This window comes from Heterodontus francisci, chromosome 24, assembly GCF_036365525.1.
Source record: "Heterodontus francisci isolate sHetFra1 chromosome 24, sHetFra1.hap1, whole genome shotgun sequence".
NCBI classification, from domain to species: domain Eukaryota; kingdom Metazoa; phylum Chordata; class Chondrichthyes; order Heterodontiformes; family Heterodontidae; genus Heterodontus; species Heterodontus francisci.
Genome location: NC_090394.1, coordinates 65,935,833 through 65,946,705, shown reverse-complemented (window position 1 = coordinate 65,946,705; position 10,873 = coordinate 65,935,833). Strand labels below are relative to the sequence as shown.

At 42.4% G+C, this 10,873-nt stretch overlaps 1 protein-coding gene across 1 annotated transcript in view; it reads right to left on the bottom strand.

The window, feature by feature from the left end:
* Window positions 1-2,102: 2,102 nt before the first annotated feature.
* The window catches only part of LOC137383479 (cytoplasmic phosphatidylinositol transfer protein 1-like), a 273,622-nt gene continuing 264,851 nt past the window's right edge, over window positions 2,103-10,873 (bottom strand). The window contains exon 10 of the mRNA XM_068056450.1: window positions 2,103-8,514. Coding sequence (XP_067912551.1) covers window positions 8,249-8,514 — 266 coding nt within the window. The 3' untranslated portion in view covers window positions 2,103-8,248. The remainder of the gene's footprint in view (window positions 8,515-10,873) is intronic.

The following is a 10,873-nucleotide window of genomic DNA, read 5'->3' as shown; positions in this document are numbered from 1 at the left end:
TCTGCATTTCTCTTCGCACTTTTGCCGTAGGTGGTCAAAGCTGACTCATAGATGGCGTCTCTGATGTGGGCCCACTTGGTCTCAGCATCCCCTGTGGGAGTGTTTTGAAGGGCTGTTACAAATGAATTTAGAAATTTTTGTAACAGCTGTGGGTGAGAAATTCTGCTCGTGTTGATGCGCGGGCGGCCCTTCTGCTTGGAATGATGCAACTTCTTTGGTCTGAGTCTAACCTTGCTGCACACCAGGGAGTGGTCGGTGTCGCAGTCCGCACTGTGGAAGCTGCGTGTGATTTGAACACTGTTTAAGGCGGCTCTCCTTGTGACAATGAGGTCTAGCTGGTGCCAACGACGTGATCTTGGGTGCCTCCATGAAACCTGGTGACAGGGTTTAGTGTGAAAGAACGAGTTGGTGATGCAGAGGTTATGATAGGTACACAACTCAAGCAGTCTCTGCCCGTTCTCATTCATCCTTCCAACGCCATAGCGCCCAAGGCAGGAGGGCCATGAGTCATGGTCGGCCCCAACCCTGGTACCATGTGGGAAACCCAGAAACCAGTGAGGTAAGTCAGTCAATGGCTTTTTAACCCAGCCACTGCAGTACCATGTTATTTCCAGGCTTCCTTACCAATTAACTTGAGCGGGCGTGATGACAACCCGCATGAGTCGATATTAAAGAGACTTTGCAAACATGAAATTTGATGGAACACAAAAAACTGACAGAATGGAGTGTACATGCTCAAGGGTTTTGCCTTGTGTTAGTGATGCCTCCCTGGACGTGATTCTGGGGGCAATAAGGGCCTGCAGCGAGATAGTGTTCCCTACTGACGGAAGAAGACTGCTGCTGAAATCAAGAAGGTGTGGCTGGAGTTCAGATGAAACGGTCACTGACCTGAAACATTAACTTTGCTTCTCTCTCTACAGATACTGCCAGACCTACTCATTTTCCAGCACTTTTTGTTTTTATTTCAGAAATAAAGATTAGATAGAAAGGAGTTAAAAAAATTATGCTATTTTCTTTTAAATTTCCAACAATAATTAAAATCTGAAGGAATGATACTCCACACTTGTAAAAGTTAATTTTTAGTGCCAGACAGGGTGTTTGGCAGTAATTAAGACTCAGCTTAAAAATGGAGTCACACTTGAATGGATAAGCCCTAACTTCTTCTTACATGTTTGGTGGGTATCTAGTGGGAAAGTACGGAACTTCCCACCATTACATGTGTTTGAATGTCAAGTCTCTTGTTATCGTTGTAGCGAAGCTTGCGGAGAAGGTGGACAAATCAGACAGGAACTTTCTGATTTCCACGTTTAACTGTGCATTTGTGGATGCTGGAAGTTGCTGTCTGATTTACTCTTTAATAATTCCTTAGCTGATAGCCTCACTGTTATTCTTAACGCAACATCCAGGTCAATCTCGTGAAAGTCCTGCATAGTTTTTTTTTGCGGGTCGCCAATGCCACTAATCCAAACACCAGACTCCATGATAGTTCATTTCTACCATCCCAGCAGTATTAGAAACATCATATAATGTGTAGTGGGTGACTATCTTCATCTAGATACTCAGTCTTCCACAATCAACCCCATTCTGAATCTAATCATCAATCAGTTTTTTTTTAAGAGTTGAATCAACACAGCTTCAATTGATTTTGCTCTCAGTTTGTTCCATATATAGACTACACTTTAAGGAGCTGAAATTCCTTTTAATCTATAGTCTGAGCATCACAGAAGTGATTACACAACTGAAGCCCAGTTGGGTTATTTGGCCTGCGCAGGAGGGACTATTTGAAGTTAGAATCTTATTTTGATTTATTCATTCACAGGATGTGGGTGTCATTGGCAAGGCCAGCATTTATTGTCCATCCTTAATAGCCTTTGAGAAGGTGGTGGTGAGCTGCCTTCTTGAACTGCTGCAGTCCTTGTATTGTAAATACTCCCACAGAGCTGTTAGGGAGGGAGTTCCAGGTTTTTCTCCCAGCAACGATGATTAACAGAAGGAGCCTTTACTGTGTCGGGTTCCTTAAATAAAAAAGTCTTTTGCCTACGTTTTTATATATTGAATAGCAAATAGATTTAAATACAATAAACAGCCCACCACTAAACCACTGCTTTCAACATTTCTTTTATTAAAAGAGTAACTACACAATGGTCTTAATGAACATAAGCAAACCCTTATTCTTCAATACACTTCATAAAGTCTAACTATAACTTAATCCCTATAGTTCAGAACCCAGAACCATTAATATGGAGTAATATATTCATTTACCACCATGAACAACATTTACTACGTATAAAGCTAAGACATTCTCTTGACTTCCTGTAATATCAATGCATTCAACTAAAATTATACATCTTCTGTACTATTTACAGCTACTGCAATAGACACTCTTATGAAGGCCATTCATAACTGCTTGCATTATATTTCCTTATATATACAATGTTAACTCAGCCTTGTATGATGATTTCAATGGGTTATGCAGTCTTTGCAGAAGGTAGCAAGTATACATAGTGCCATTATTTGTACAATCTGTTTCATATAGAAATGGTACAGGTGCAGTTCAAAATGAGTCACTCCAAATAAACAGCAGTTACAAGAACATGGAAAATAAGAACAGAAAAAAAAATCTCCTGTTGCCATGGCACTTCCTCCAAGTCATGTCGACCCAGGTAAATTAATAGGCAGCTGCACTAAAGCTTTTGCAGCTGAATGTAACTCTATGCTGGTGGCCAATGAGGTTCGGCCCATTTGGCCTTTTCTTTTATAACAAAACAAAAAATGCTGGAAATACTCAACAGGTCTGGCAGCATCCCAAATCCAAACTAGGCAAAAGATTTTTTTGATGCTGCCACACCTGCTGAGTATTTCCAGCATTTTTTGTTTTTATTTCAGATTTCCAGCATCTGCAGCATTTTGCTTTTATTTTGGTCATTTCTTTTAATTGGCCTTGGTACATCAGATCAAGAAGCAACATTCTTTTTTTTTTCCTTGAGCAATAAAATATGGTAGTGTAGCCAAAAATTGTGATTTCTTTAAGAAAACAAATGATAATTTTTATCCCCTTGGTTCTATCTGAGCCACGTGTCCTTTCTGGAGGACAGCCTAGCAACCTGCTCTGAGGCCCTTACTAAAGCTCCCTCAGCCCATCTGCTTAGATTGGCTCCGATTGGTGAACAACTCGCCCACTGGGGTTTCCCTCTTTTATGTCAGAAGGTCCTGAGTCACCATTTAGTGTCTCCCCTTAATGATGTGGAGACTGAGCTGTGTGGGGAAACCCGAATTAATTGTTTTTCAAAGATTTTATGGAAATTTCTCAAATTAACACTACTGAAAAGGAAACAATCATACTACTTCCAGTCTAAATGCTAACTTTACTCAATTAGTAAGAAGGAGAATGCATTGGGTTGAATTTGCCTGGCCCATCGGTGACAGGCTGGGAGGCGGTAGGGCTGGTAATATGATGGGAGATGGCGTCGGGAGGGCCCCCCGGCTATATTGCCAGCGCCGGGAAAGTTGGCGGCTCGGCTGCCAGCCGGGTGGCCAATCGAGCCACTTGTGGCCAATTATGGGCCACTGCCAGCCTCCATGGGCATTTTGCCCACATCAGGAGAGCCCACCGCCGCGTGGGGAGACCGCCTAGTGAAATCTGGTGGCCTCCCAACAGGCTTTGTATGTGGCAGGGGGTATCCCCCAACAGCAATGGCCATCCTTACGGCAACAGTCCGCCAGTGCTCCACAACCACCACCCCCCAAACAAAATCTGCCCTGGCTTCCCCTAACCTACTTCAACTCTCTTCAAGGATGCCCCACCATTGAGACGCCCTCTCCCTGGAGCTGCAGCCTCTGCAATGGTTACCGATAGCAGTGGCGCTGCTGAGCTGCCGGCCCTCTGATTGGGCCAGCAGCTCTTGGGGGTGAGCCATCATCCTTAATTGGATGGTAGCCCTGGCAGCAGCCTGTTATTTGGCTGCTGCCAGCAATATGCCATCCTGGGTCCTGCTACCTGAAGCGGGGTCACCATCCCGCTTTTGGCCCCGGCGGCAGTGCTTGCCAGTACGTGGCGAATTCAGTCCAAAGATCACCTAAATGTAAAGTCTGAGTGGGTAGTGTGGGTTATCACACTGCGCTATCAGGAATGTATCAGATATGCAACCAGTTTATTGGTCAATTAACTCTAAACAATTAAAACCATAATCCAAGTTCTTGAATGAAGCAGTTACCTCAGTTGTAGACCTTCTTGTGGAAATAAGATGGCTAAACAGTTCTGATTCATACAGGCCTAAGGAGGGTCCATTAAAGTTCTGGCAGGTGGAATGAACCAGGGTCACCATCAAAGTCCATTGATGCTCTCCCGTCACATTTCCATATTGTGACTTGCAAGTGTTTGTGACTCAAGAGCTGCAGTGATTGGAATGCTCTGTAAGGTGAAGTGGCTGAAAGTTCCTGAGGATGTGCCGAAAGCACTAGTGGCTAGTTCACTTACACTGCTACAACTCATGCGGCACCACAGCTGTATAATGTACTTTGAATGAGAAATGAAGACAAGCATGCAATAAAAGGATTTGGAGCAACGAATACTTGTTTTGTTCTGCATTATTTTTGGGGACGGGAACATTTTTCTCCTAAACTGCAAGCAAAATGCAATACTAACTGTGAACTGAGGTATGAAGTTTGTCTAATAGGTCAGTGTAAGTTGGTAACTGAACTTTTTTCCTTACTGTCACAGTTACATTTATATCCCACATCTGCCAAACAGGTAAAAAAGATTTATGAGAATGGTTCCAGGGATGAGGGACTTCATTTATGTGGATAGATTGGAGAAACTGGGGCTGTTCATCATGGAGAAGAGAAGGCTGTAAGGAGATTTGATAGAGGTGTTCCGAATCATAAGGGATTGGGACAGAGTAGATAGGGAGAAATTGTTCCCATTGGCGGAAGGATCAAAAATGCCAATATAAGGTGATTGGCAAAAGAACCAAAGGCGGCACAAGGAAAATTTTTCTTATGCAGCGAGTGGTTGGGATCTGGAATGCACCGTCTGAGATTGTGGTGCAGATTCAATCATAGCATTCAAAAGAGAATTGGATAATTATCTGAAGAGAAAGGATTTGCAGGGCTACAGGGAAAAGGCAAGTGAGTGGGTCTAGCAGAAAGCTGGCATGGACACAACAAGCTGAATGGCCTCTTCTGTGCTGTGAAAAAAAATACAGTGAAAAAGGGTCCGAGATTCAGCTTACTGTGCTTATGGAGAGAAGGATTTGAGGGGTGTGGTGAGAAGATTGGTAGGTGACTTTGATCTAAGGAAAACAAACAGGATTGTTGGATCTAAGGAACTTTGTTTTTCAAAATTCTTATATCCGTAATCTCATAAATAAGATATTGGCATGAAACTTTCGCTTAGTACAGTATTATAGTCTGGTTACCATAGCAACAACACACGAGCCGCATGTGAAGTAACAGGAAAAATGCAAATCTAAAGAAAAATACAAAAACACTACATCAAATCTAGTCCATAATTCATATCTGATCTAGATTTCTAATGACCTGCAAACCAGTGAGTTTGATTCAGTAATTTTACAACAAATTATTAAAAATAAACGTTGACAACAAATATTGAGGTGATCAATATGGGCGGATTATATGGGAATAACTTTAATTCCATACTGGGATGGAGAAGTAAAGCACTTTGGGATGTCCTGACATTATGAAAAGTACTGTACAAATGCAAGTTCCTTTTTTAATAAAATAGTTTTTAAGTGGTTGTTTATGACAAACATGGTATTAAAATAATCAAAGCTGGAAAATTGAAAATCTATTTCTCTTATTTTAGGGAATTTCCAATATGGCAGGCAACACTTCTGATGAGATGTAAGAACCATTTGGCTTCATTGTAGGGGAAGTATTGACATGACCTTTACAATTAAGAAACTTAGGTGAAGGACCAATGTTCATGGTACAATTGTGAAAGGAATAGAACAGATAAATAAATAAATTTTAAAATGTATTCATTATTGGAATAATGGCATCACTAGCCAGCCAAACATTTATTGCACATCCTGAGTTTTTAATTTTTAAAAAATTCTTTCATGGGATGTGGGCATCGCTGACAAGGCCAGCATTTGCTAGCCATCCCTAATTGCCCTTGAGAAGGTGGTGGTGAGCTACCTTCTTGAACCACTGCAGTCAAACTGGTGTGGGTTCACCCACAGTGCTGTTAGGGAGGAAATTACAGGTTTTTGACCGAGCAACAGTGAATGAACAGCAGTATAGTTCCAAGTCAGGATGGTGTGTGGCTTGGAGGGGTATTTGCAGGTGATGGTATTCCCATGCGCCTGCTGCGCCTGGTAGAGGTTGAGGGTTTGGAAGGTGCTGTCTAAGGAGCTTGGTGAATTGCTGCAGTGTACACACTGCTGCCACTGTGCGCCGATGGTAGAGGAAGTGAATATTTAAGGTTGTAGTTGGGGTGCCGATCAAGCAGGCTGCTTTGTCTTGGATAGTGTCAAGTTTCTTGTTGGAGCTGCACTCATCCAGGCAAGTGGAGAGTATTCCATCACACTCCTGACTTGTGCCTTCTAGATGGTAGACAGGCACTGGGGAGTCAGGCGGTGAGTTACTTGCCACAACATTCCCAGCCTCTGAGCTGCTCTTGTCGCCACAGTATTTAGATGGTTGGTCCAGTTAAGCTTTTGGTCAATGGTAACTCCCAGGATGTCGATGGTGAGGGATTCAGTGATGGTAATGCTCTTGAATGTCAAGGGGAGATGGTTAGGTTCTCTTGTTTTGGAGATGGTCATTGCCTGGCACTTGTGTGGCTCAAATGTTACTGGCCACTTATCAGCCCAACCATGAATATTCCCCAGCTCTTGCTGCATGTAGGCATGGAGAATGCTTCAGTATCTGAGGAATCGTGAAAGGTACTGAACAGTGTGCAATCATCAGCAAAAATCTCCACTTTTGATCTTACGATGGAGAGAAGGTCATTGATGAAGCAGCTGAAGATAGTTGCACCTGGACACTATCCTGAGGAACTCCTACAGTGGTGTCCTGGGGCTGCGATGATTGGCCTCCAATAACCACAACCATCTTCCTTTGCGCTAGGTATGTCTCCAGCCAGCGAAAAATTTTCCCCCTGATTTCCATTGACTTCAATTATATCCAAGTCTGGCGATGGGTGACTTGGAGGGGAACTTGCTTCTGGTTACGAGATGCCAAACTTGGATTTTAAAAGCATTCAGATTCTAGAAAGAAGGTAAGACTGAGGGTGCCATGGAGTTCTACAGGAATCCTGGAAAAGATGAGTTCCAGGAGGAACCAATGCTATGAGTTTTATTTCAATAGTTAGAATGTGGAAAGAGGAATAACATATAGGAATGACATATAGGAATGACATATCGGATGGCATATTTGGAGGTTGAAGGAAGGAAGATTGAGGAGCAATCACCATTAAAACATCAAAATAGAAACGAGTAAAATGGAAAGTGAGAGCTGAGTGGCCAGAGGTGAGTGAAAGATTGCTGACCGAATGACAAGCTTTATAAACCTCCTCAGACATGGGAACATTCTTCAAGCTTCAGGAGGGCTGAAGCTTTTATAGAGTTAAGAGCTTCCTTATGGAAGCAATGAAATGGTTTTACTGCAAATACATTAAAAACAAATTAAAAAATAAAATAACATTTAATTACTAAATTATGGAACACCATAATATCACTGCAGCTCACTTGAGAATTTGTTAGTTGAGAGTGCGGGATGGTACATTATTCTTATATCAAGTACTCTTTTATCTATTCTACTTTCCTTTACTTTTGCAAACCAAGATATGTGGATGGGCCATGAGTGAATCCCTATCTAACAGTAGAACTTTGGTTCAGTCCACCTTTCCACTTACTAGCACTGACAGTTAGGTTAAAAACTTTGTAAATATGTCGCTGAAATGCACTTATATGACAGTGTACACTATCAGTCATGCTAACACTAAGTCCTGAGTCCTAACAAGGAATGATAAATAGAGCGTAGTAAAATACTGTTAAAGAAGATAACCTCATCCTAAATCCTTATCTCAAATTCAGAATGTTAATCTTATGGCCAATATTAATGCAGGCTTGCTGTTGTAAAGATCATTGCACAGTATCTTTACAGGCTAAAGCTTTAAAGAATCTCTCAACAGATGGCTTTTTTTTCAGTTAAGTAGCATTAGATAAATTCAACAACTGGAATATCACAAAAATGCAGCCTCCCAACTGGTACAGAGCTGGCATTACTTTTTTGTTGAGCGCTCTCTGAGCTCTGGCAGTGTCAGCATTTCTGGGGCAGACTTCTTCCGCGGTCTGTCCTTTGGTACACTGAGGAAATCAGGTGGGTCGCCGCTGAGTGGTGTGGAGGGCGCACTGGCAGGGGCACTGCGGGTTGCTGAAGGCTGGGCAGCTTCGCTGATGGAGATAGTGGGGGCCATAATTCCAATCTTCTCATTCGTAGCTTCCTGAGTTTGTTTCTCATATTCTCGAACTTCATCCATTGTCATATCTGCAAAGTAAACAAGGGTGGGGGAGAAACAACAGATGAGCCACATATTGAGCCTCTTGTATATAGCAGTGTCTGCAGGTCTTATGACCATTATCTTTGAAGACCCATCACTTAGGATCAATAGAAATATGAACAGTTGTTCAGCAAAAAAGTCCCATCCGTTTGTGATTCCCTCACCTCGCAAATATCAGATATCCCTACAAAGTTTACAGCCCACAGGTAAAAGACAGTGATGGGTCAGAAACATTCATTTGACATTTCCCCATATATAAATATACACACGTTATAGATGACGTAATGCGTTTCACTTTGGAATAAAGGAAACGCAGGTCTGTATGAGGGATGTGCCATAAGGTGATGTTGTGTTCCTTGGTTCCTTGGCACTGAACGTAAGAAAAAGGAGCAGGAGTAGGCCATGAGGCCCCTTCAGCCTTCTCCACCATTCAATAAGATCATGACTGATCTTCTACCTCAACTCAACTTTCCTGCCCTTTCCGCATATCCCTTGATTCCTTTAATGTCCAGAAAGAAACTAATGGAAGTTTAAGGCCATTCATTGATCAAGACGTTTTCAACTATTGTTGTGTTCTTTTGAAGCTTTCAACAATTGTTACCCAACCTTCCCGAACCAGTAATATGTTGAAGGAGACTGTTTGTTAACATCCTGCTGGACGTTGGAGTATCTCATTCTGGAGACCCTCTATCTGAAGCTGCCAATCAGAATGCTGTGTTTTTGAATGCAGTTTGGGAGATTTGGAACAGAGAATCTTGCAGCATGGAAAACCTGGACTAGTATGTTTCTGATGTGTGCTCAATTTATAGTTGACTTAAAGAGGCAGCATCTTAATTCGGGTGTGCCTGTTGAATGCTTTTCTGATCAGGGAGGGAGAACAATCAAAGAAGGGATACATCAATTCCATAATATGACTATCATCCAATATGTTTTGATGAGAATTCTGGCATAACATTGTGGGTCTGTAAACAAATGAGAAAAGACTTGCCGGACACTTTTTCTCAAAGTTGATGACCTTTGAGTCAGAAAGCTATGATTTCAAGTCCCACTCCAGAGAATTGGGCACATTCTTCAGGCTGACACTCCCACTGTAGTACCGAGGGAGTGCTGCACTGTCGGGGGTACCATCTTTCAGATGAGATGTTAAACCGAAGCCCCGTCTTCCCTCTCAGATGGTCACAAAAGGTATCTAAATGTCCTCGAGGGAAGGAACTCTGCCATCCTTACCTGGTCTGGCCTACATGTGACTCCAGACCCACAGCGATGTGGTTGACTCTTAACAGCCCTCTAAAATGACCGAGCAAGTCACACAGTTGTCAAGGGCAATTAAGGATGTGCAACAAATTCTGGCCTTGCCAGCAACGCCCACATCCCATGAAAGAATAAAAAAACAGAAGATCTCCTGGCACTATTCGCAGAGCAGGGGATTCTCCCTGGTGTCCTGGCCAATATTTATCCCTCAACCAACATCAGTAAAACAGATGATCTGGTCATTATCACACTGCTGTTTGTGGGACCTTATGATGTGCAAATTGATTGCTGCATCTCCTACGTTATAACAGTGACTGCACTTCAAAAGTGCTTAGTTGGCTGTAAAGTGCTTTGGAACATCCCTGTGGTCATGAAAGGCGCTATATAAATACAAGTTCTTTTTCTTCTCTTTTAAAGTCTCACAGCTGACAGTAGTGCCTAATCTCTGAAATTATGCAAAACAGTGAACAAGCATACACACATACACAGAGCAGTTTGGTGGTATGAATCTTTAAGTGACAATTGCTTTCATTGCAGTTTATCAGGATTTCTCTATTGCCCAGAATTAGTGACACCCACAGAACAACTGGATGGGATCACCTGCATTGCCACAGTTCATCGCATCCTTCTATTCTGTAACCCTCTGATTATTGTAATATTCAGAATTGCTCTGGCTCCACTGCCAAAGCTTCACAGGAGAGTGGGGAAACCCCATTATGTACGTGCACGACTGCCATGAAATTCCTGAAGAAGCTTCTACCCCAGGAGATCCAGAATAGAGACACTAAGAATGGCGAATAAGTTGGACTTTTTTTTAAATTCATTCGTGAGATGTGGGTGTCGCTGGCTAGGCCAGCATTTATTGCTCATCCCTAATTGCCCTTGAGAAGGTGGTGATGGAATTAAACGACATTCCAATGGGCACACAATGCTCTCTGAATGAAATTCGACACTTAATTCAACAGATTTATTCTTGCTGTCAAAAATGCGAGCCCAATCTTCAAAGTGTTACATGTTACTAGTAACTCCTACCAATGGTACATTCTCAGTGTTTGCAAATGTCTTTTGAAACACATCAGCTTGTCCTGTGCATTG